The 23,771-nt window shown below is 42.0% G+C and overlaps 1 protein-coding gene across 1 annotated transcript in view; it reads left to right on the top strand.

Moving 5' to 3' along the window:
* COLQ (collagen like tail subunit of asymmetric acetylcholinesterase) overlaps positions 1-20,875 on the top strand; it is a 40,824-nt gene extending 19,949 nt beyond the window's left edge. The window contains exons 6-17 of the mRNA XM_082499372.1: positions 68-139; positions 2,370-2,432; positions 3,630-3,656; positions 4,305-4,349; positions 5,108-5,143; positions 6,082-6,162; positions 10,735-10,831; positions 12,611-12,750; positions 15,628-15,747; positions 16,331-16,451; positions 18,719-18,821; positions 20,789-20,875. Coding sequence (XP_082355498.1) covers positions 68-139; positions 2,370-2,432; positions 3,630-3,656; positions 4,305-4,349; positions 5,108-5,143; positions 6,082-6,162; positions 10,735-10,831; positions 12,611-12,750; positions 15,628-15,747; positions 16,331-16,451; positions 18,719-18,821; positions 20,789-20,858 — 975 coding nt within the window. The 3' untranslated portion in view covers positions 20,859-20,875. The remainder of the gene's footprint in view (positions 1-67; positions 140-2,369; positions 2,433-3,629; positions 3,657-4,304; positions 4,350-5,107; positions 5,144-6,081; positions 6,163-10,734; positions 10,832-12,610; positions 12,751-15,627; positions 15,748-16,330; positions 16,452-18,718; positions 18,822-20,788) is intronic.
* The last annotated feature ends 2,896 nt before the right edge of the window (positions 20,876-23,771 follow it).

Below are 23,771 nucleotides of genomic sequence, written 5' to 3'. Positions count from 1 at the left end.
CTGCAGTGGAGGCCTGTGTGTAGGAATGATGTAAATGAATCATCTTAATCCATGTTTTCCGTTCAAGGGTAGACCAGGTCCCCCGGGCGTCCCTGGGATGCCAGGACCAATAGGATGGCCTGGACCTGTGGGACCGAAGGTAAGACTAAAATTCACATGGGATAACCTGTTAAGCCTCGTGATCTGAACACAGCAGTTGTCTCGGGAAGTCTCTAAACTGCTTTTTCCTGAGGCTGGGAAGTTGCAGCGGTGCAAGGACACTCTGTGCAAGTACCATTTCTATTCTGCAAAGACCTGCCCGGTCTAGGGTTAGGTTACTCCACCTTCAGCCTAGCCACTATAGCACCTCTTGTGTTGATTAAAATCTGTCTCATTCATAATCACTAGTGTCTCACAATCACACGAATCGGTGTTTCAAAACTGTTCATCATCTTTGTGCCTGCTCTTTATGATGGTCTTCTTGCCTGAGTTTGTACTTCTTGGCAGCGTAACTGCGTGTCCGTGTGATCACAGGGAAAATACCAGACTGGTATCAGGGGAAAGAGATTACAAACTGTGGGGATTGCTGACCGGGTCTTTGAAGTTCATTCCCATACAAACAAACGTTCATTCCTATGATTTTTAATAACCGACAGCAGAAGAAATGGCAGGACAACACTTTGCTACTGCAGGATGGTTGCTTCATCTGCATTTATTATAAAAAAGCTGCAGGACAGTCCTTTACTGGGTATTACTTTATGCAAAAGTTATACAGCTCTTCACAGGAGTCACAGTGTACAAAGTTTCTACTGGGACTTTTGAGACAACTTTTCTTCAATCCAGTATGCATCAGGCAAAAGGACCACACACAATGTTTAGTTCAAAGCTGCATTTTCCAGTAAATCTTTGACTCCTCATTTGCTCCATGAAGTTTGGTGCCCCCAGCTCAAAGGACATGATGCAGTAGCTCTTGCTACAGCAAGAATAATAGCAGATGACTTCTGAATTCAAGCCACACCTGGGAAGCAGACCCTCAAGCTCTTCACAGCTATGTTAGATGAGGAACATCATATTATAGTATATGGGAATGTAGGCAAGCAACAAGAGATTACGCACCAAAAAGGAGCCGATGTTTGCTTTGAACTGTGAGAAATGGTGTCCTCCCAAATGCATTGTGGGAGCAGTGAGGGCAGAAGGAAGCTCCAACTACCTCATTCCCTCAGTCTGCATAGAGCAGTCAGAAAGCTCATTCACCTGGCCTTTTCCTTGGCTCTAGTTTTACTTATGAAGCCTTCCTCATTTTGATTTTATCTTCTCTTTGTCTGTTATGCTTTTTCATCACACTTCTAGAAGCATCTCTCACCTTGGGTAGTAGGACTGCAAGTTCTACTTGCCGTTTAATTCCCATTCTTCTGCTTTTACTGTCTTTTCTGATAGCTGTCTCCTCTGTTCTTTAGATGGGTTCCCGTTTTCATTTCTTCTGGTCTTTATAAATTTCTCTTTCCTGTTTGTCAATGAAGGCTCCAGTCGAATAGAAGCCAGCAGATCTCTTTCCTTTGTCTTCTTCTGTTATCTGATTTTCCCAAACTCCTGATATTCATCTTCACTGTAGTCATTCGCTGCATCTTCTTGCTGTAAATCTCCAGTAAGCCCTTGGGTTTTTTCTTATTCCCATCTCTGTGTCTTCTGTTTCTTCAGCTGGTCTCATAAACTGCCTTCTCTTTCTTAGGCACAGCCTTGGTCCAATCCTTATTTCTCCTACTTTGTTTCTTCAAGTCTTTTCTGAACTTCTGCTGGGGCAGCAGCCAATGTGAAAATCCTCTCCACTGCTAGGACAGTGAAAGCCAAAGGAGAATGAGAGCCAACTGTATTCTGCTGGTGGGGTTGCTGCGTGTCTGCAGGGACTACTCCATATTTCACCCTAGATATAATTAGCTGACAGAAGCCAGAGAAGTTGTTGTGAAGTCTTTTCATGGTTTACTGGCTCCAAACAGCTGTAAAGCACATGATGGCTCAGAACTATGATAAAAGTAGTCACCGTGCTTCCCCAAGCCACAAAGGCTTGCAGCAAAATACCTTTCTTTTCTGCAACTCAGTGGAAGTGATGCTGGGTAGAGGCAATGCACCTTCATGCAGTAAAAAGACACACTGCTGTTGCTAATTTGCTTGCATGTCCTTTAATAGCATCTGGGAAAACTGAAGCACAAGTTACACACCCAAGAAAATGCAAATAGAAGAATAAGATAACATATGAGGACTCAGGCAGAATACAATTACAATCTAGACCTCTGGCTACAATGCTACTCCAAGGTCAGGTTTGTCTCAAGTACATTCAAATATGACCTCATCAGAGAGCCACAATCAATAACTCTCTTTATTGACCCCTTTAGGGTGAAAAGGGAGAGTTGGGTGTGATGGGATTGCCAGGTACAAGAGGACCAATGGGCTCCAAGGTTTGTTAACCAAACAGTGCGTTTTCAGACATTGGTTTCTAATGCTCTGCTGACAGCTGCTTCCCTCATGAATTTGCTGGAAAGCATTTATCAAGATATATCTTTTCTAATACAGCTAAAAAGATTATGTTCTCCTTCAAGCAAGGTCATGTTGTCTGGTTGGGCTTGGCTGTCTTTTTGGCTCTTCATAAAAATGCTTCTGTGTAAATAACTGTAATGCAAAAATTTATTTTAAAAGCAAAATTTTTACATAACTGTATCCCACTAGAAAACTGGAGTTCTTAAGTTTACCTGCAACATTAACTTGTGTCTTTAATGTTTTCAATCCACCTCATAAGACTGTGGAGATCATTTTGGTCCTTTACTGAAACTATGTGTATGTATTTCTCAGGTTGCCCAGAGAGATGGTAGATGCCCCATCCCTGGAAACACTCAAGGTCAGGTTGGACGGGGCTCTGAGCAACCTGATCTAGTTGAAGATGTCCCTGCTCATTGCAGGGGGCTTGGACAGGATGATCATTAAAGGTCCCTTCCAACCCAAACTATTCTATGATTCTATTGACAGTTGGATAGTAAGCACAATTTGATCTGGATGTTCTTGTATCTGTACGCCATTCTCTATAGCATAGCCTCTGCCCTTAAAAATTTAGGCCACAACATTTTAAGGTACTTGAAAAAAATTATGTAATTAGTGTACTCAAATAAAGGACTGGAAGGAAGAACCAAACACTGTTGTTTATTATATGTTTCTTAAAGAGAAACTCAGTTTTATAGTAATCTTCACATTAGAGGATTACTTAGGTATAATTTAAGGATTTTTCACACGGAAAAAAAAAAACAGAAGACGAAGATTACTGCTAAAATTATTTTAGATTATTAATTGTGGCATCCAAGTCTTCATTTACTTTCAGTTACATTTTATTTCCCTTGTTTCAGTTTTAAAAGCAATATCAAACCTGCTGGCTTTACCTGGCTTTTTCACATTGGCTTTTGGGCTGAGCTGTCTTGCCTTTAATTCATAGTTCATAGTTCTGTTTCAGTGTAATTTTAGAGGCTATAAATATTCATTTGCATTTAGAAGTTGATGCAATTAATTGTGTGTGCTTCATTTTTTTTCTTCACTTTAAAGTTTGAAAGTCCTGCTTCTTCAGTAATCTTGAAAGCGAGAAGCATTAAAATATCTATCATTCCCTTTAGGGTTTTCCTGGAACTAGAGGAGAAAAGGTCAGTGTGACAATAGAATAATGTATAATTTAACAATTGGAAATGGTTATGTAAAAAAACAAACAACCGTAGAAATGAGATTGTGTTTTGATGGAATGAAATCTAAAAGTCCCACTGAGAAATGAAAACAAGCATCGAGAAGGAGCACAGTCTTGTGGCTTGGGCTGGGATGCTAAAGAAGTGAGTTTTACAGCCTGTCTTCTTATGAACAAGTTACTAGAGTGCACCTCACTGCAGTTTCCCCATCTGTAGAATGGGTATAATAATCCTTAATTGTTGGTCTGGTTTATTTAGGCTATATAGGAACAGAGACAGTTTTTAGTGTAAGACTATACAGTGGGACCTGAACTTGGATGAAGCCAATTGGGGAAAAAAAAGAAGTTTGGAAGTATTACGTCCAGGAAAGGAGGTGTTTTAAAGTAATTATCTAGGGAGAATTAGTTCCTTTTTCTACAAGCCTTACTCTTAATTCTGTTATAATATCAATGAAAGTAATAAGGAAACATTTGAGGGTACCTACCATACACCTCTTGGAGATATCACTGTATTCTGTGTGATTCCAAATAATGCCTTGTGTAGGAAAAATATTTTTTGCTTCTTGTGAAATGGTAGTAATTAAGGTGTTGTCACCCTGTTATCTCTCTCCAGGGATCCAGAGGTGACAGAGGTGATAAAGGAGTCAAAGGAGACCAGGTAATTTTCTCTTCCAAAGGCCGAGAGTTTTAGCTGAAAGTGCACATGAGGTTTAATGTACTTCTGACAGCACAAAACAGGAGTGGTATGGAGGAAGGGCGCCTGGAGGCATCTTCCTGGGAGGGCAAGAATGGTGAGGGCAGACAGCGGTCCTACCTGATGGGAGGGTGGTGGGGCAGCCTCTATGTCCATGTGCCCCCCAGCCCCAGCACATCAAGGGGTGATGAGGTAGAGGGAGATTTCCCTGGACGTAACCTGAGTCTCCCCTGGCCTGTGCAGTCCAAAAACACAACAGCTTTCCAAAATGTTTTTGGTTGGTGATATGATAATGCTGTGAGAGAGAAAAAAGAAAAAAAGTGAGATTCTTGACTGGGGGGTCCTTTAACTAAGAAAGGAAAAGTAAACTGCTTCTGATGTAAATGGAGAAATGCCATTCCCAAATGCAGGCTTTGGGAGTTGTTCAGGTAGCAGGGTTGCTTGTAGACAAAGCACAACCAGGATGTTTTTGCCGAAGGAGAGGAAGCAGGCAGCAGAGGATCAGATGGAGGAGTGGCGTTACCATACAAGGGTCTCTACAATAAAATTTTGCTTTTAATTCTCCACCTGCTGCATCACCCACAGTGCTCAATCACAGTGCAGGGTTTTTAACCAATATCAGTACAGTACTTGGCACTTGATGTTCTTCCTTCCAAGGAAGGTGCTGCTTTGTCAAAGATCATTCCAAAATTTTTGACACTTTTTCTCCTTTTACTTTGTAGGGAGAAATAGGCTTCCCTGGAATGCTGGGACAAAAAGTAAGTGATCATGACGTACTGGGGAGTTGTGTTAAGTGCTGGCATAGGGTCAGTGAATGGCTTCAGGGACATCCTGGAAAGTACAAGGCACTGAAGGTTTTGCTTGACTCAATGGTCAACCCTTCTTGGACCTGATCAAATTTTTTAGGCTTTTTATCTTAGGAGAAAACTCTGAGACGTAGTTGTTTCTTCTTGTTTCTCTTTTTTTCCCCAAGCATTTTTTTAGTCATAATCTTCCTCCTGTTTAATATGTTCAAAGTCTTGATTATAGATTCATAAATGGCCTAATTGTTTGGGTGTTATTCACTTGAAGATAATAAATATTTCCTTCTTGGTACTCTGAATCAAAATGACACTACTATAAATAGCAGTGGTAATGCTGACCAGTTTTGATATCATTGTTATTCTGTACTTAAAAAACAATCACAATTCAGATGTTGTTTTACAGATAGATTTCCTAAATAATGATAATTTTATGACGTAATCACATCTTGTCTCTGAAATTAGGATAAGGAAATAATGGTTGCTTCTGAGGAGGCTAGAAGATGAGTCAATGCACCTTCCTTTCCCTGAGTGACTTCATTACACATGCATCTTAACCGCAAAGCAAGATATTGCCAAAAGGGACAGAGTTTTGTTAGCCTTGACCTCCCCAAGTCTCCGAGCATGTTTCAGATCTCCCTCTTTGGCTTCCTCTTTAGGAAAGGTTTTTTCAGGGAAATTTGGGTAATTGTGAGAGATATTTTTCGCTTTATGCTTGTTTTAAAATATTTTATTATAATTTTGATGTTCTGAGAGAATAATGGTGCCAGCATTATCTAGAGGAATCATGTGAATTAGAGCACCATCCACCTGCTGTCTTGCATAAGGCAGGTATATCCATGGTAACATGCATTTATGTACTTACGTCCTGCTTCCTTCCCTCCATGCCCACCAAGGGAGAGATGGGCCCGAAGGGACAATCTGGAGTACCAGGACACAGAGGACCTATAGGAAGACCTGGAAAACGAGGCAAACAAGTAGGACCATGGTGTTTCCCCTTCCTGTGACTCCTGGTGTCTGTGTGGTCGGGGCGTACAATCGGGCGGTCTGTGCTCTCATGGTACCACGCGCTTTGTCACAGAGGGACTTGACAGAAGCCCTGGAGCACCTCACATACATGCACAGGCAGTGGAGGAGTTAAAGCCTCAGCTTTAGGGCTGGACCCTTATCTGCAGCATTCAGCTCCCTGGCCGTGCCACATGGGGAAAGTTGTATTTGACCTGGCTTGGTAATGAACTAATTGAATATAACTTGAGCAGACCTCGAATGCCTCCTTTGAACCCTAAGCAACACAGAGCTATAGTCCCAACCCCACCTGATGGATGGCTAGAGAGCTGGAGCAAGGTCCAGGTCTCACAGGGCGTGGGATATAACACACATATCTACACTTTGTAGATCCCTAGCCCTGGGCCTGACTTAGCGAGCAGGACTACTCGATTTATGGGCAGCTTGGTCGGCTGCAATGGCAAATGGGATATATCCAAAATTCAACACTTTTCAGCCTGCCCAGGTGTTATCATGCACCCCTAGCAAAACCAGGTTCCTGGGATGAGCAAAGGAAGATTTGTAGGAAAACACTGGATTTCTGGGGCTCTGAGTTGAGGGAAGGATAGCTGTAGATGCTACAAAATGCAGCCCCCCTCTCCTCAGCCCCGGGCAGAGCTGCAGTGTCAGCATCTTGCAAGGGACATCCCATTGCCTGTTCATGAATTTTCTCCCTGGCTCACCAGTGCAAAGAGCTACACTACCTCTGCTAGCAAAAGCACTGCTTGTGTGCACTGGCAGTAGCCACCTGTACACTAAGAATGGTATGCTGTAATGGGTTAAACTGGTGTGTGGTCTGTGGCCATGAAAGCCACTGGTCTATACATTCAAACCTCAGTCCTGCATTGCACCGTAATACGCTCCTGGTTTCTAGCACATGCAGGAAGTGTGCATCCAACATCTGCTCAGGCCCGCCTGGAGGATGCTTTTTGTCCACACCATCCAATTTGGTTGAGTCAGGCTTTGCCCAGGCCCAAGTGTTGGTCAACACAAATCAGCTTGCAGAGCCGCAAGGCCTTGGAGATGTCCCACATGCAGTGCAAAGAACCAAAGCACCAAAACACCCTCTTTGTTTCTCTCATTTCCTCTGCTAACACTAAACCACGATTGATTTTTTTGACTGGATATTTATAAGACGGTTCTCACAATAGTACTGCATGCCAGGGACAAATTCTTCTGTGCTGAGAAAGGTCAGGAAGACACATAGTGACCTTAAAAGATGGTAATCTCATATGGAAGCTGTTCAGGAATGGGATGGTTGACAAATGGTCCTTATTTAGATCTTAAAATAATTAAGCTGGCAGAACTATTTTTTCAGACGTTCAGATGAATTGTAAAGACCAGGAATTGTGAGTAAATTTGATACTGACTCCTCCATTATAGCATTTTCCAAGGATAAGGCAGCAATATTGGTATAGTTACCTGTTCAAGTCACCAAATAGGCTTCTTTCAGTGCATGTTTCCTTGTGTACTTATTTTAAGCGATGATATTGGGGGTAACAGGGAGACCAGTATCTGGTGCTCTGAATTGCCGCCTGCAGAGCCTGTTTCTTTCCTGTGACTGAGGGGGAAGGGAACCTGTTCTCACTAGACAGACTTTGGTGTTAATGTGCATCTGCTCAGATACAGGAGCTTGTAGATGTGGTGGTTAATGGGCTCCGCTGAAAGTGGTTCATTTGCAGTCTGGCTGTGCCCAGCATTGCAAACAGGGACACACACCTGCTTCACTGTTGGTCTGATGCCATCAGCTAATATCTGAACCGAAAGAATAGCCAGCGTGGGGAAAAATTAAAAGTTGGGTGCTAGGGAGGGAATAATAGGTGACCAAGTAAGGAAGGTATGTGCAGTGTAAATCTGCTAGAGGACCCAAAAGAATTTTTTTTTTTGCCTTTGATTTATCAGGTCTTAAAAGCTGATATGTGCTTTTTGCTTTTTTTGTTTGGTTTTCTTTTTTTTTTTTTTTGTAAACTGTGCTCATCTGTCCTGCCAAAAGTAATGTGCGTGTGCACAGAATATCTTTCTGCAGTGTAAGGCAAAGAGGACATAGCGCCTGCAGGTCAACCTGAACACAGTCCACTTCTTACTTGACCTTAGATGTTTTGTTAGATTACATAGTGTCTTAATTGAAAAGCGGTGACGTAAGGCGTGTCATAATTTAAGGCGACAATCAGCGTGACTAAAAGAATTATAGTCTGGCCCTAAATTATGATTTCCGGGCCCAAGGCTTAATACACAACCCCTTCCTTGGTGCCCTGAAAGCAATTTCAACATTGATCTTCTGCAGGAAAACTGTGTTTCCCTCTGTAATTAGTGAACTAGCTATTTCCTTTCTTCTTTTTCAGTCCTTTGAAAAAACTTGAGAGTAGGGATTTTAAGGCTCTGTGGGTCTGGCCACTGCCTTTAAGTGCTGTAGTTATCCTCTGGCTGTTTGTTCAGCTGAGAGGATGTTTTCCATCAACATGGGGCCATTTCCTGTCCCTTGATCCAGCTGACATCCCCAGATAAAAGCAGCTAAATTAGGAAGGTGTCACTTCCACTTCCATTTTGAGATACGTCTTGATTATCTCACTGACTTCTTCAGCTCTCCTCTGCCTCTGGGGCAGGCTCTTCCTAAAAGGTGGCCAGGAGGTGGTAGTCACAAGTCACAACCTCACTGCCCTCAAACTGGGATATAACACTCAAAGGTTTGTAACTTGGGAACTGACCCTAAGGCGCAAGTTTAGGGTTTCAGCCTTGGTAAGGAGGAATTACTTAGAGCTTTAGATAACGTTACTTTGAAAGAAGGGAGAGGAATATAAATATTGTCCATGGGAAACACTTTTCTGAATGCCATGGGTGCATGTGAAAAGAAACAAGGCAGAAATATTTAATATAAATCTCACCTTTATTATTTAATCTATCTGTGCTAATCAAGAGAGCATTAAGTGATCATTCTTCCAAAGCAGAAGACCCATCAGACAGCTCGTTTTCAGGCAGTACATGTCTGACTGGCGCTGGCTTGCCTCTGCCAGTTCGCTGTTGTGTGGGGGAAAGAGATTTCCCACAGACTTCTTTGGGGCTACAAAATCCTGGTCTGCTGGTTCCATGTCGTGTAATGTAAGAAGTAATTAGGGATCAGCATCACTGACATTCACATAAATCCTGGAATATTTTGATGGCACAGAGCTTACCTAATAGGATTAAGCAAAGCAAATATTCAATTAGTTCTTTATGGGCCGTGGCAAAATCAAGCTTCTTCTGTTGAAATGGTCAAGTGACATTCAAACATATCCATGGGATACAAAATATTATATAACAACAAATTATTTTAGCATATGTTACTACTTATGCTTCATTACTCTGAAATTAGACGTGTAACCACTCAGCATGCACCTGTGAATGCACACAAACTTGGAATTACACTATACTCAAATAATTCATGTCCTTTATCATTAAAGGAAAGTTTACACAGTACACGTCATCTTTGTTATGCTAAATAATGTATGCAGTTACATAAAAATCAAATCAGATATGTAAACTTTAAGCTATGTAATACCCTTCTGAAAGATAAAGCTGAGAAATCCAAGACTTGGAGAGTATATGAGCAGGAAGATAAATACAGTTATTTTTAATAAGTTTCACCATATTAAATTTAGGACCAAAAATAGGAAGGCACTGAACAGTTCTAGGGTGAAACTTCCAAATGCCTAAGGGTATGGCTGCACAAACAAGCTCCCATGAGGCAAATCAGGGCTTATTTTACAGAATATTTAGCTCTTGTATGGTAGCTGTGTGTAAGCTCATCTCCCACAGGTAGATGAGCATTTTGACTGGGTGATGGATAAGGTACCAGGGGGACACCATTTGTCAGCATGGTGTTGCCACACACTAGCTTTCACTTTGTGAAGCCAAGCCCTTGCTTGCCTTGCGATGATTTGTTAACAGAGCTATACCCACGGTGAAAGTAAAGGAGATACCGGAGTCCAGGCACCTCAAGTACTTATGAAAACAGTGTGGGCCTCAAAGTCATTAGTGTACTTCTGAAAGACTGCACCCTAAGACTGGGAAATGTCACTGTGGAAGCCCTTGCCAACTCCTTATTGAATTTTCTTTTTTTTTTTTTTTTCCCATTGTGTATTAGTGCAGTAACTAAAAATTTCCAGGGTCACCTGTTTCAGCTCCACCAGCCCTTTCGTTCTGAGCTGCACTGACTCCTAGAGAGCTACCAGCGGTAAAAAGTCATCCTTAAAGAAAGGCCACCAGAACAGGGTGATTCCTGACTCCATACAGAGCAGATCTGCTGAGACCATTCGCTTTTAGGAGCCAAAGCCCTGCCTGGACATGCTTTTCTGTCCCCATGTAGAAAAGGATAGCACCTCTTCCATGGGTTGGTGGCTATGAGGTTCACGCTGCACACTCCTATTGGCAAATGTCTTGGGTCTCTTAAAAGGGAAACCAGTGCTGGCTGGAAGAGGTTGTGTGTTATTAATAGTTTAGCAAATAAATGGATGTCTCCTCTCTCCTAGGGGCTAAAGGGAGACATTGGACCTGCGGGTATCATGGGTCCACCTGGAAGGCCTGGTCCTTCTGGCCAGCCGGGCCCTCCTGGACCTTCAGGATTGGGTAAGCAGGAGATCGGGTGATTTCCTAAACAGTGTCCCTGCTCCCCAGCCCTTCCTGACTCATCACGTATTCCTACACAGGCCCCTTTACAAAAAGTGCTGCAGGGCTTCGTTTGCTTCTCTACTGACAGCAAGGAGAGGATTTCTCCTGAATGCAGATCATGCCATCCTTGTCCATTATAAGGACTACATACACTACTTTAAAGCCTACATTATGGCTTCTGATGTTTCAAATGAAACCAAAAACATGACCTGTGGGACTTTGGTAGATGGGGATGATGAAAAGCCATCTGGCAACCTTGGAGGGACTCATTAATCTCCATCATCAAAGGCCTGCTGCTTCTCCAGATATCCTGGCTTACAGTGAAAGATTGTGATTTCTAATCAGCCAGGACATACGCACCCTGTGCAGCTCTGTAAAATAAAACCAGATGAGATTCAAGTCACAGTGGCAGTAAGGAAAGAAGGGAAGAGAAGGAAAGGGATATAAGTCAGAGAGGAAAAAGAGGGCGGAGAAAAAAAAACCTCTCTCTTTTCAGTTAAGTGCTGTAGATCTGTGCTCATTGCAATTGTGTGTATTGTAGAAATCACAAGAAAAATCTTCTAACCGGTAATTGTAGAGCTTCAAAGCTATACAAGGCCATGTACTCTAGGCAGCTTGTGGAACCAAGCGTAAACATGAAGGACAATACACAACCCACAATGTTCAGTGACAGTGAACCCTCGGGTAGGGTTTTCTCAACCTGGATATATCCTAAAGTACCTGAAAAGAAAACCAAAACCAGTTGGAAACTACTGTTGCCTCAAACAGACAACAGCTGCTTGCACTATAGCTGATCTGTTCCATGTCCTCTTCCATTTTCTTTCCCTTTTTCTCCCCTTGCTTACATCAGCAGGCAGGAGGTCTCTTCTTGTGGTGGTGTGGAAATGCTACATCTGTGAAGCTGGGGGCTGCTTCAAAATCTTCCCATATCTCATGTCTCCCATTATGAAACATCTTTGTCTTCGGTAAATTAGCTGGAAGTTTTCAGAGGGCAGAATTTTCACCATGCCGATGGGAAGGCAGCCAGGATCTTGAGGTTACGTTTTAAAGGCTTTATTTCATCCACAGAAAGTTTACTTTCAGGCTTGTTAATCTTTTTCCTCTAGAACATAAATTCTGGTCCTAAAAGACTTTTATGTAATGATGTCACTGTTTGCAGTATGAACATGTTGGCTCATAGTCTAATTCTGCATAGTAGTTGCCAAAGTTTGAAAGTCAAAGAACAGTGTTTTTTTTTTATTTTTATTTGCGGCATTCCTGTATTTCTAGTTGGGTTTTCCTGTACAGAAACCTCTGAAAATGCATTGCTCAAGTGGCTGTACAAATGCACAAGTCCAATGCGTTGTGGATGTACGCAGAGTCTGGCTCTACTAAACTTGGTGCATAGGTGCTGTAGAATGATCTGTGTGTTCATCGTGTCCTGAATTTCCATAGCTTCCAACAGGTTGACATTTATTCTAACCAAATGAGCTCTCTCTTTCTCTGTAAATTTGGTAGGAAAATTTAAAAAATGATCCAAAACAATATGACTGTGGTACAAACTCAGGTCTTTCTCCTGATGTGCTGGAATTGGCGGTTCTGGCAATCCCTCCCTCAGTTCCCAGTGGATGAGGTGGGAGATGTGCATATCTGAAAACTTAGGTAAATGCATATATCTACCTGACCTGTACTTTTCCCACTAAGGCAATGTTTGTGTATTAGCTTCATAACAAAGCAACCTGGTATTTTGCTTCCTAGGGCAATTCACAACAGGACCAAAAGGGGAAAGAGGACTTCCTGGGCCTCCAGGGAGATGTCTCTGCAGATACCCACAGCATGTGAATAACCCACCATATGAGGAACCTGTGTTTGGACACAGTTATCCGAAAGTCCCTGCGGTAAGCAGATTATCTGGGAGAGGATGCGAGTGATTCTTAAATACTTTTATCATTAGAGGAGTTGTATTCAAAAATGGTTTGGATTTAAGACATCTGTATGTAGGCAGTGTGTTAGTTCTAGAATCCACAACCTCTGAGATCCAGTCAGCGCAAAAGAGTCTGGTCTCATAACTAGTCTGAGGGTTGTGCGATTGAGGCGCTGAAACGCAGCTGTTTCAAACCATCAGTAATGCAGCACATGTTTAGAAACCTTTTCACAAGTCTGAGGATGCTCTCTTCCATCTGCTACTGTACATACGTCATCTGTTCTTTTTATTTCAGTCAATTGAAATATATTTCAGATTGGTCAGAGGAGGAAGCATCTCTTACTTGCTTATTTTTGCTATCTACTTCTGCAAAGACAGTGATTTCAGAATTTCAGAACGGGGTCAGGCATTTTGCATATAAGATAGAACTTTCTCCCAAAGCACAGACCCTCCACCTTGAAACAAAAAGGAGTCTCCACAAATGATGGGAATCAGACTTCTGAGCTCCTGTCTGTAGACGTACACTTTATACAGATAATTTCAAACTCTGGCCTTCTGGAAAGCATTTTTACGAGCAAATCGGACAAAGTACTTTAAAGAACAAGTCATTGATGAAAAGGGATCTATCAATCTTTCATCTCTGATTTCTTTGGGCTTTGTAAATAATGTTTCTGTACTTTTCCTTCCACTGGGCCCTGCCTTATTATTCCGTGCATTGTAGCACTTAATCAGCAATGAAAATGCTACCTTGCTGCTGTGTACCAGCATAGCCCAGCCACTCCACTCATGCAAGTGGGTATTGCGCAGTGCCTGGTCGTCTCTGAATGACAATAAGCAGCGATTAGCTTTGTTAACTTTCCCATCTGTCACCTTGTCAGAAAGCTGCTACAGTGTGTGAAAGGGCCATACTCACCACACTGTCCATTAAACTGGGTCATTGAACTCAATCTTTTGCATGAGTGCGCGGCAGGACTTGTCAGCTGCTTGCTCATCCTTGCCTGTGTTGCATTACAAAAAAGCCCCCTTATTTTTAAAACTCGATGGTGAGAGAAGAAAGTGCATGAAATAAAGATGCATATCACATCATGCTGCACACTATTGCAAAAAACTATTATGATGTACTTCACAGCATGGGGAGCTCATAGGACAAGGTATATGGCTCGCAATATTCTGTGTAGGTCTTATGACCCTTCTCCATCTGGCACAGTTTCATGATAGATCTTAAAAGATGGTAATGAGAGTGCAACTACCTGATATGTAATACCCTACACTATCTCTATGAACCTTCCTTTGATGATGATGGAGTGCCATTTCTGTTCTCAGAAATGAGGGAGGGCAAAGAGGCAAACCTCAGCTCTGAAAGGGGGGCACGTGCAGAGCAGCGCTCCCCCTTTCCCGCCCCACTTGTTTTACTCCCTCGAGTGTCAAAAGTGGGAGCTTAAACATTGCTATTATTTATTCTGTTCAGATCCCCAAGTAGCGGCTTTGAAGCCTGCCTTGTACCACTTGAAAACTAGGGACGGCGTTTCTATAGCTACGCATGGAAAAGCCCCAGAGACCGTGCTCTGTGCCCCCAGTCCCCGTGTCGTGTGGTTCACCGAAGCAGCATCCCACCGCAGCATCCCACCGCAGCACGTCCCCGCTGCAATCGCCCACTCGCCCGTCAACTCCTCTGGTGCCAGCACTGCTAGAGGAGGGGACAGGCTAGGAAACAAAGCACTGATTTTCTGTCACTCTCTAAGGTTCATTCCAGTTTTTAAATCTTTTGCAATTTCAAAGGCTGCTATCTGTAACAGAGAGTTTCAGAGAGCACAGATATGCTATTGATTTCAAGGGAAATTAGAGCTTTGGGGCTGAGACTTGAGCTCCTGAACACAATTACAGAATCAGTTCTTTGCTGGCTTCCTTCACTTGCTTTCATTCAAGCTGAAGGCATTATTATTCAATGCTTCTTTAATGAAATTGGCCTTTGTCAGGGGCTATGGGAATATTCTGCTATGTGAAAAATTTAGGGTATCTCAGGGTTTTAAAAAGAGCCAGTTCTGTTTATGCTGGTGGGAATCAGGCTCAGACCTAAATCCATTTTGCTCAGAAGTACTCCATTTGCTTTTTCTTAATTTAAAAATGGTTTGAATCTTGCTAAAATTAATTTGATTAAGCTGCCAAAGGAAGAGATTATTTCCTAATGCCCCTTACAGCCAATTTCAGCGACTGAGACATTAAAAAAATTGGTAAAAGAACAGCTCATCCTAATTTTTCCATTTTGAACTAGTTTTTTTTCTGTTTATTTGAAGACTTGGCCTTACAATAAAGTGTATGCACGTAAAGAAACATGCATTTCAATGACATATTAAATCTAAACAAAGTACAAAGTAGTAAAAGACAAGTGAAGGTTGCATTGAGCAACTCATTATTTATTTTGTAGCCATGAGCATGCCACGAACATTATAGCCAAACCCACAAAAAGCACTTATGCCCATATGGATTTAGTGTTTGAGCAACTTATTTTTTTTCTCAGCAATGATTGTGCACGAGTATTTGCATGATCATTACCTGTGGATACACATTTTGAAATAGGGGCCACTGGAGCCATAGCCACGTGCCCAGGAACGACCATTCTCCTTTGGAAACTTGTGCCTCTTCTTACCTGTTGCAAAGGAGCCTCTTATGGTCTGGCAGTCCATGGGTGTAAGTTCTCACGCCATTCTGTTTCTTAAAACAACCAAACTACTTTTCTGTGCAATTATTTACTTATTTGCAGATACATATGCCAGTTTACAAAACTAGATTACGTGACAATGCAAAATACTTCTTGAGAGGGTTACCAATCACCTCTTTTTCTGTGCCTCAGATTTTTGTGGTGAATAATCAAGAAGAATTGGACCGGTTAAACACTGAAAATGCCTTAGCTTTTAGAAGAGATCAGAGATCTTTGTATTTCAAGGATACCTTTGGATGGCTCCCAATCCAGGTGAAAATATGACTGTGGTCTCAGAAAACTTGTGAGTGTATGTTTCATTTTTAAATACAGTACATACTTCTGTACTTAAAGTGTCATATGGAATCAATTAAGCAAGTGAGAAAAAGCTCTTTTTTGAGCACTGCCACAACTGTACCTAATTCTGTGATTTTTGTTCACAGGACTTAATTACTGAGGCGTTAACTCATCAGTGTTGCAGGTTTTGCTAAACTCCCTGTAAATCAGACTCTACTGGTGAACTCGTGCTGAGTTCGGGGAATTATGATAGTAAAGACCATGTTTTATTTGATACAAAATAAGACAAAACTCACCACAGTCCAAAGTTGCGGGAAAACACAAACCCTGCAAACCAAAACCACGTATTTCCTTATTGCTTCAAAGAGCTAAGCTAATTCCCGCTGAAATCAGCAGTGGGATCCTTCTTGTGTCCACTGGACTTTGAATCAGATTCTCTATAAACCCTGTGAACTGCCAAGTAGTGGGATATGAAAACCCGGTTGCGGGGTCTGCCCCCCACAGCCCTTCAGCTCTGCTCGTGGTCAGCTCAGTAACCGCTGTGTGGTTTTTTGGCTAGCTCACCCCTTTCTATCCCGTGGATTACCGCTTCGAGGCTGGCGGTACCTGTGGAGATGGGATCGTACAGGACGGGGAAGAGTGTGACGATGGCAATGCGGTTGTGACTGATGACTGTATAAGTAAGTTACAGCGCATCAAGAGCAGCCTCTTTGTACCGGGGAGGGTGTGTTGGTTGTTTCCACAGGGTACACCGCAGTGTAAATCACACGAGTGTTCCTCTCAGGGGAGCTTGCGTGGTTTGTGGATCGAGTGCAGGCACCAGGAGAGGGAGGCACAATGGCCATAGTGTGATAATGAAGGTCCGTGCGTGTGGATGCCATGCCCCAGCACAAGACAGAGGTGATGCCAAGCACTTCTCATGCATCCTCACTGAGGACCGCGTACCCCACTGAGTAGAGGTGTCTGCAATCAGAGCAAAGCCACTGCATTTCAAGGGCCAAATCCAGCAGCTGGTTTACATACTCACCTTCCCTGGGGGCTGCCGGCTTTCTGGCCAAAAGATGTAACATCCCTTTGCAGTGCACCACAAAACCCTTTTGGTTACATGCTGAAGCTGGCTGTTTCTAACAGTAAGCTAGATCCTGGGTTCAGTAAAATCGCTTTGGATTTTGTTTTTCACTTGCCGGGGGAAGGTGTCAGCCCACTACTTTCGCTATTAAGTTTACACAGCATTTGGTTCCTGTCTAGTCAAGTTTCCTTTCCATTTTGCTGGTTGTGGATAGCAAAGACCGTATAAGCATACAAGGAGACGTGGCAACCTTCGTTTCTACCTTTTAGTTTCTTTTACTGCTCGATTCCTTCCCCGGAGCGCAGCGCTCTACACCATCTACAGCTGACACGCAGCAGGTTTGGTACTCTGTTGGTTCTAGCAAAGGGATGGTTCTTCACGTTTTGGAACAGGTATCAGCCAACACTGAAGGATGAATTATTTTTTTTTTCATTTATATAGCCCTCCATCTTTTAGCCTGACTTTAAAAATGAGGTGTATGCAGCCACCGTCTATGTGAGTTTGTCCATCCACCTGCCCGTCACCACCCTTCCCCTTATAACTTAGGAATCCCAGCCAACTTCTCAATGACAACAGGAAAGAGGTTTCAATGGCAATTCAGTTGCAACACATACAGGGACACATATAAATAAATGCCCCCTAAGCTTGCCTGACTGCAGAGTAATCCAGTGAAAGAGCATGAGCTCTCCAGGCTCCAAGCATGAGAAAAATGATTGAATTAGAATTTGCAATCAACCATGGGAACAAGCATGCAGGCAAATTGTGTTCATTAGTTTTAGTGCTTGCAAAATTGTACACTGTGTCTGGAGGGACATCGTGTTACTCTGCTATACAGTTCAGGTTGATCGAGGCTTTGCAATACAGAGACTTCTGACGCTGATGTGACCCAAGGAGTTATCACTGAGTTACCTGGAAATGAGCACATTGTCATCATTCTGCTCTTGTGACTGAACCAAAAGAGAAAGGTTAACCAAGTGCTAAGTGGATTTAATTGTAAAATAAGCTTGTTCTTAGAAGCATCAATTTCTAATAAACAGATCCTTGGTGCAATTAATTAATCATTTCTGTTAATAAATAACCCACTTTAACTCTTATAAACTCCCTATTCTTGAGTGTCCTTTTAATCCATTGCTTAATACTGTCTCCAAGAAGATGTCAAAAGGATTTCAGCTAAATGAGTTTGTTCAAGTGATAAAGTCGTACTCGTGAAGTTGAAGACATCAAAAGCCAAGTCCAGTTGCTAAAATAGCAAACAAACCCACAAATTACTGCAGCCTGCATGCCAGTCACCATGAAAAAATGTCACAAGGCCCACTCACTCTTAAGTCAGTAGGAGTCAGCCGTGGGAAAAACACCTTTTTGGCAATCATTACAGCCTTTTTTTTTTTTGATAGACAGCCAATAGATCTGCATAATTCTGTTCGTATGTGGGAACTCACTTGCAGCAGACACACATAGGTACTGTGCAATATTGGGTAAAAGTCTAGGTTGGGATTTTTCAAACGACTTAATGACCTCAGAGGCTTTTTTTTTTAAATTTTGACTTCCCCAAATCATTTATGTTAACTGTATTGATATGTTTTGATAGTAATTATCTAGCGTAGTAATAATTATTAGAATAAATGCTGGTGTAATTAGTGTTTCTGTAGTAGTTATTTTTGTTAGTTATGCATTCTTTCCCTTGGTTATTGAAATTTGGCTAAAAGAGCATATTCTTTGTAGTGAAGAATATTGCTCCTCCTAAGACAGTCTTTACAGGATGTCCTCCTCAAAATGCCTTGTTTTATACTTTACCCTTAAAAATCTAGTTCCACTTAGCTCACCTGCTTCTTTTATATGAAGTGCTTTGAAGTTATTACTTTCTTTCTTTTTCACTAGGATGCCGCCGTGCTTACTGTGGAGATGGCTACCGACATGAGGGGGTTGAAGACTGCGATGGGAAGGATTTTGGATATTTGACATGTAAAACATATCTCCCTGGGTATGTATGAGCTGTCTTCACTTTGGTTTGAGGTTTGGTGGTGGGCTTTTTGGTGTTTGTGTGGTTTTTTTTTCTTTTTCTTTTTTCTCTTTGCTAGCTTTAAAACAGAAAAGTGTTACCCACTTAAACCTTGTTCCACTGAGGCCGCTGCAAGTAGCAGGGGAGAAAGATAATTTCTGCATAACATTGACTATAAGGGCTAAATATCATCTCTCAATAATAATCACATGGTTCTTCCCTGTACAGAAATAAGAAAGGTCATATAGACATACGTTTGCCCGTTTCTTGCCAACATTTCCTCATTTGGTGACATTATCATTGCATTAAAGTTCACCCATAATACACCAAGAGTAGGAAAGACCACGAGGAGAGGATCACCCTGAAGGGGGAAAAAGAACCCCAAACCACCACCTCCAACCGACCTCCTGTTGCTTTTGCCGTCAATGGGTACTCTAGGGGTATCTTTGTTTCATGAATCAACCCGTCATCTATGAGCCTTTCCAAAGACCGGGAAATTCACTCAGCAGCAGATGCAAAGCCACGCATCTGCTTAGCAATGTCCTTCATTTAAAACATCTGCTTATTGTTGACGTGCCTTCTCTGCCTTTGTTTAAGCAGCTTCCTCTGGTCAGCATTTTGCCTCCAACAGCAGTACCTCTATTTAACTGTCAGGTATTGTTACTGGCTAACAGGAAACATTTAATTTGCAAATGAAATTATGCGCAGAGCCCTCATCATTCATGGAAGAATAATGTGCTAATTGACAGGAATAAGAAACCACAGGATGTCTTTGTAAGTCAAGTGCTGTGCTAATCCTTCCACTTGCAATTGTCGGAGCACTCCTGGTGGAAGAGATTACTAAAATCGAGACCAGCAAACCTGACAACCTGCAACATTTTACACAGATCTCATCTTAAGACAACATGGAGCTGTTTCTCTTGTGAAAACTATTGCCTTTTAAGAGTCTGAAGTTTGGTGCCAAAAATAACACCACAAAAGCTTGCGAATTTTTCATAAATTTCATTTTCTGTGTATTATCAAGTTGTGAAGAGCAACCGAGATGCTTTATTTTTGTGTGTGCACTCTGAAAATTATCTGCTACACTAAAGAAAAAACTGTGACTCATCAGTAAAGTGGGATAAGTATGTGAGTTTGGCACTCCCGTGGGAGTTTCATCCCAAAGCCCTTTCTCCTCCAACAGCTCTGCTGCAACAGATTTTCCCATTTTCTACTCTTTCCAGCCCCCAAGTCCCTCCTCATATTTCACACACCTTCACTTCAGATCTTATGTTGGTTTTCCGAGAATGTGGGTTATCCAAGGACATAGTTTTAAGGACCTGCTTTATGGCTGCTTGTGGATTATCTAATAGATGGATTATTCACATACGCTAGCAATAAAAACTCATCAAAATGCTTATTTTATTAACATCTCTGGTCAGTTTAAGTCAGTAGAAAGACAAAATTACTGGTTTTCTTTATTTTTTAAGGACCCTTGCATTTATGTTTTTTTCTTTCAAAGATGGGTATGTGTCACTATCATTATTTCAAGTACATGAAAAATAAGTTAAAGGAAAGGCACAATCATGCCTGCTGGAGCTATTAGAAGTAACTGGAAAAACACTTAACTCCGAGCCTCAGATATTTCCTTACACAGTTCCCGTGGGTGAGTGCGAAGGCCTCCTGCACCCACCCCCGCGTAACGCTCAAGTCCCACGCCAATGGTTTTTTTTTCAATTGATTTTACTGGGAATTAAATCTTCACTCTCAGTTTCTCCTGGATTCCTACTTTGCGGACAAGGGAGAGCACAGTAGAGCACTGATGGAAATTACCCTCTTATTTGGGTTCCCTTGTGTCGCTGCACTTGGCATTTTCTGATGTTCTTTGTTCCTACAGAGAGTTACATCCAGAAACCATATAGTGTGAACTATAGCATACTTTGAAACTGAGATATTCTCTTTTCTTTTAGGTCTTATGGAAAATTGCGATGCACTTCTTACTGCTACATTGACTCTACACAGTGTCGGTACTTCACATGAGGGGAGCGGAGGTGGGTAGCATCCCACATGTCGCGGGGTGCTAGGTGCTACACTATCATCTATCCAACAAGGACTGGGACAAAAAAAAAACCACCCACATCTGTGTGAAAACAAACAAAGGGACGTCATGCTGCTGATGGCCGTTTTGAGATGTTTTTCTTTTTTTTTAAATTAAGTCAGACTGCGAAGAAATAGGACCACTGCATCCTGTCTTAATAGAGGAATGTCAAACAGTGTTTGCCAGTAAGACTTTCCTGTGGCTGTGGATGGCGACTTGCTCGCCATCACAAATGCAACGTTAAGCTACTGGAAACTGAATTTCATGAACCAGGAATAGTGTGTAACAATTACCTCGACTTAGCACTGTTACACCTACATGTAAGCTCTTCAGGGTTTTTGTCTTTAAACCTTCTCAGCATAAACACAAAGCATATCTCGGGTGCGGTGTTTATAGAGACGTACTCTTTTACTACAATGTGAACTCTGCAAGTGTTGTATCCACACGAGTGCTGACTTCAGTGACATTAAGGTTAACTGTACACCTTTGTGGCTCGAAGGAAATAAGTGCTTTAAAAATCAGCAAATCAGCCAAAAAAGTTGGTTAACTTCACCTTCAAGCCAAGACGTTTGGCTGTGCGTGCCTGTGTGCATGCACGGAAATGCATGCAGTCAACGGTGGACTGAAACTGCAAACCACAAAGGCCAAGCCGGACAAATAAAGTGTGAAATAGCCAAGGAGCTCTCTCCAAGGAGAAAATCAGACAAGGAGGGAAGAAAAAGAAGGAATGTATTTCCGCATTTTCAGCCCGTTTCCGAGCTGGCTGGGCTCTGCGTGACCCCGAAGGGGCTGGGACAGCATCAGTTACCTGCCTGAAAACACAGCGTGACCGTGTACACATTGCCTTCACTCTGGTTTCCATACTGGAAGGTCTTTTCGTTTTCATCCCCTTGTCCACTCAACCCGCATCATTCAGTTACTGGTTATACCCTGCCCTCTCTCCCCCTCTCTGCCACTCGCTGTTTTCGATGTCGTATCTGGGGTACCCACCAGAGTATGTTCTCATTTTTCTATCGCTGTAAATTAGATCTTAGAGTAGGGTATTTATGGATGTTCATTCATGCTGTCTAATGTACATAGATTTTTGTTTTTCAGAAAGTTTGTTCAACTATATTAGCTCTGATAGGAGTCAGGGTAATTATATACTTATTTATTAGCAGGCATTAAAGAGCATGTTTCACATGGGAAGCATATTAAATGTTATGTGAAAACAGAAGAAAATTAAACAAAGTATGTGCAGAATTCAGAACTAAGAGCCTCAAATCAAGGTGTTACTTTCCTACAAGCCGCTCGTTTCTGCTTCGTGATAAATGCTGTACATGACTGTTTGAAATGCCAGAGTTATCTGTACCAGTGACAGTGCTGCAACAGCTGCACTTACACTGGTGCTTCAGCAAAGGTTAAATAACGGTGAATATTGCATTATAATGATAATGCATTAAAGCGATCAGGAAATGCATACAACTTTTACCACCTGTATAGAAGACTTTAACTCTGCATGTCCAAAGTGATACTGGAAATCACCAATTAAAAAAACAAACAAACAAACAAACCAAAATTAAGGTACTCTTCATGGCTATCGCTTACCTGGGCTCTTTATGTTGCTGTCACGTCAAGCCACCAGCATTTGTAGCCCAGTTCAACAGTTCAAAATTTTTTGTCTTGTTGCCTTTTTTTTTTTTTTTTTTTTTTTTTTTTTTAACCAGAGGTCTTAATAAAAAGGTCAAGGAACCACTGGGCCAAGGAACTTGTCCATCATAAGGTCTGGAAATCTGGGGACTAGCACAGCTGCCTTTTAATTTCCTGTGCTTGTGCAAGCAGTGGGTTCCAGCAGCATCATACCACGCGGGAGGCTCCGGAGGACAGCCACTTTCCCAGCAGCACATCCTGCTGGCCAACCCTCCAGCTGAGCCTCTGACAGCAGCTGCCAAGTGTCGCCATCCTGGGCTTGGAGAGACTTCATCTAAACTCCTCATCTTCCCCAAGGAGTTCATCTCTACCCTCCCCAAAAGGCTGGAGTCTTTGAGAAATTTGGTAATCCCAGTGGCCTGTCACCTTCAGTTTTAAGTCACATCCTTTTTAAAAGCTCCTGCCTCTGAAGGACATTGAAGTTGCAAAGCCAAGTGCATGGAGGGCAGGAAACGTAAACAGGAGCTGTGATTATGCAGGTAAAATTGTCCTGTGTTCAGGAAGAGGCACATCACTCTGGTCAGAAAGCATTCACAAAGCATGGATGTTAACTGGACTTCATTAATACAGCACAAACAATTCAGCATCTCAACAGAAAGAAAGGAATGTAAGATATAAGGGAAAGAAAAAAGACATGAAACAAGTTTCTTACTACTATTACTGTCTTGTTCCCCTCAGACGATAAAGCAAGAGAAAGACATCTGGGAAAGTGTTCGGTATATATGATTTTTAAAGTGAAAAAAAAAATCCCCTTCCTCCTGATTTCTGACACACCTGCTTTATTATTAATTGGGGATTCTTCAGCTGGATGGCACCTGATCTGCTGTGAATTATCTTCCCTCCTTCTCTGAGTTTCTTAACACATTGTGCCAAGTCTGGTTCAAAAGTTAATTGAGGTATTTCAGTTCCTTGGCCCTTTGTAACAGCAAATGCTTGTGGGAAAGTCTTCTAATGATTAGTATGCAACTCTAGAGGAATACAAAAATAGTATGAGCTTACACCATGCACTGTATTAAATGTATACTAAAAATCCAGCTTGCACTTAATATATGATTAAATATACGTAGTTACCTAGCGCGTGTATTAGCAGCTCATGTCAATAAATCATGCTACCTTAGCTCCGGTATGTCCTCACCTTCACTTATTTCATTTTGAGTTTAACAACA

This window comes from Vanellus vanellus (genome assembly GCF_965231255.1).
Source record: "Vanellus vanellus genome assembly, chromosome: 2".
In the NCBI taxonomy this organism is placed as follows: Eukaryota; Metazoa; Chordata; class Aves; order Charadriiformes; family Charadriidae; genus Vanellus; species Vanellus vanellus.
This window is presented reverse-complemented; position numbering and strand designations above follow the sequence as displayed.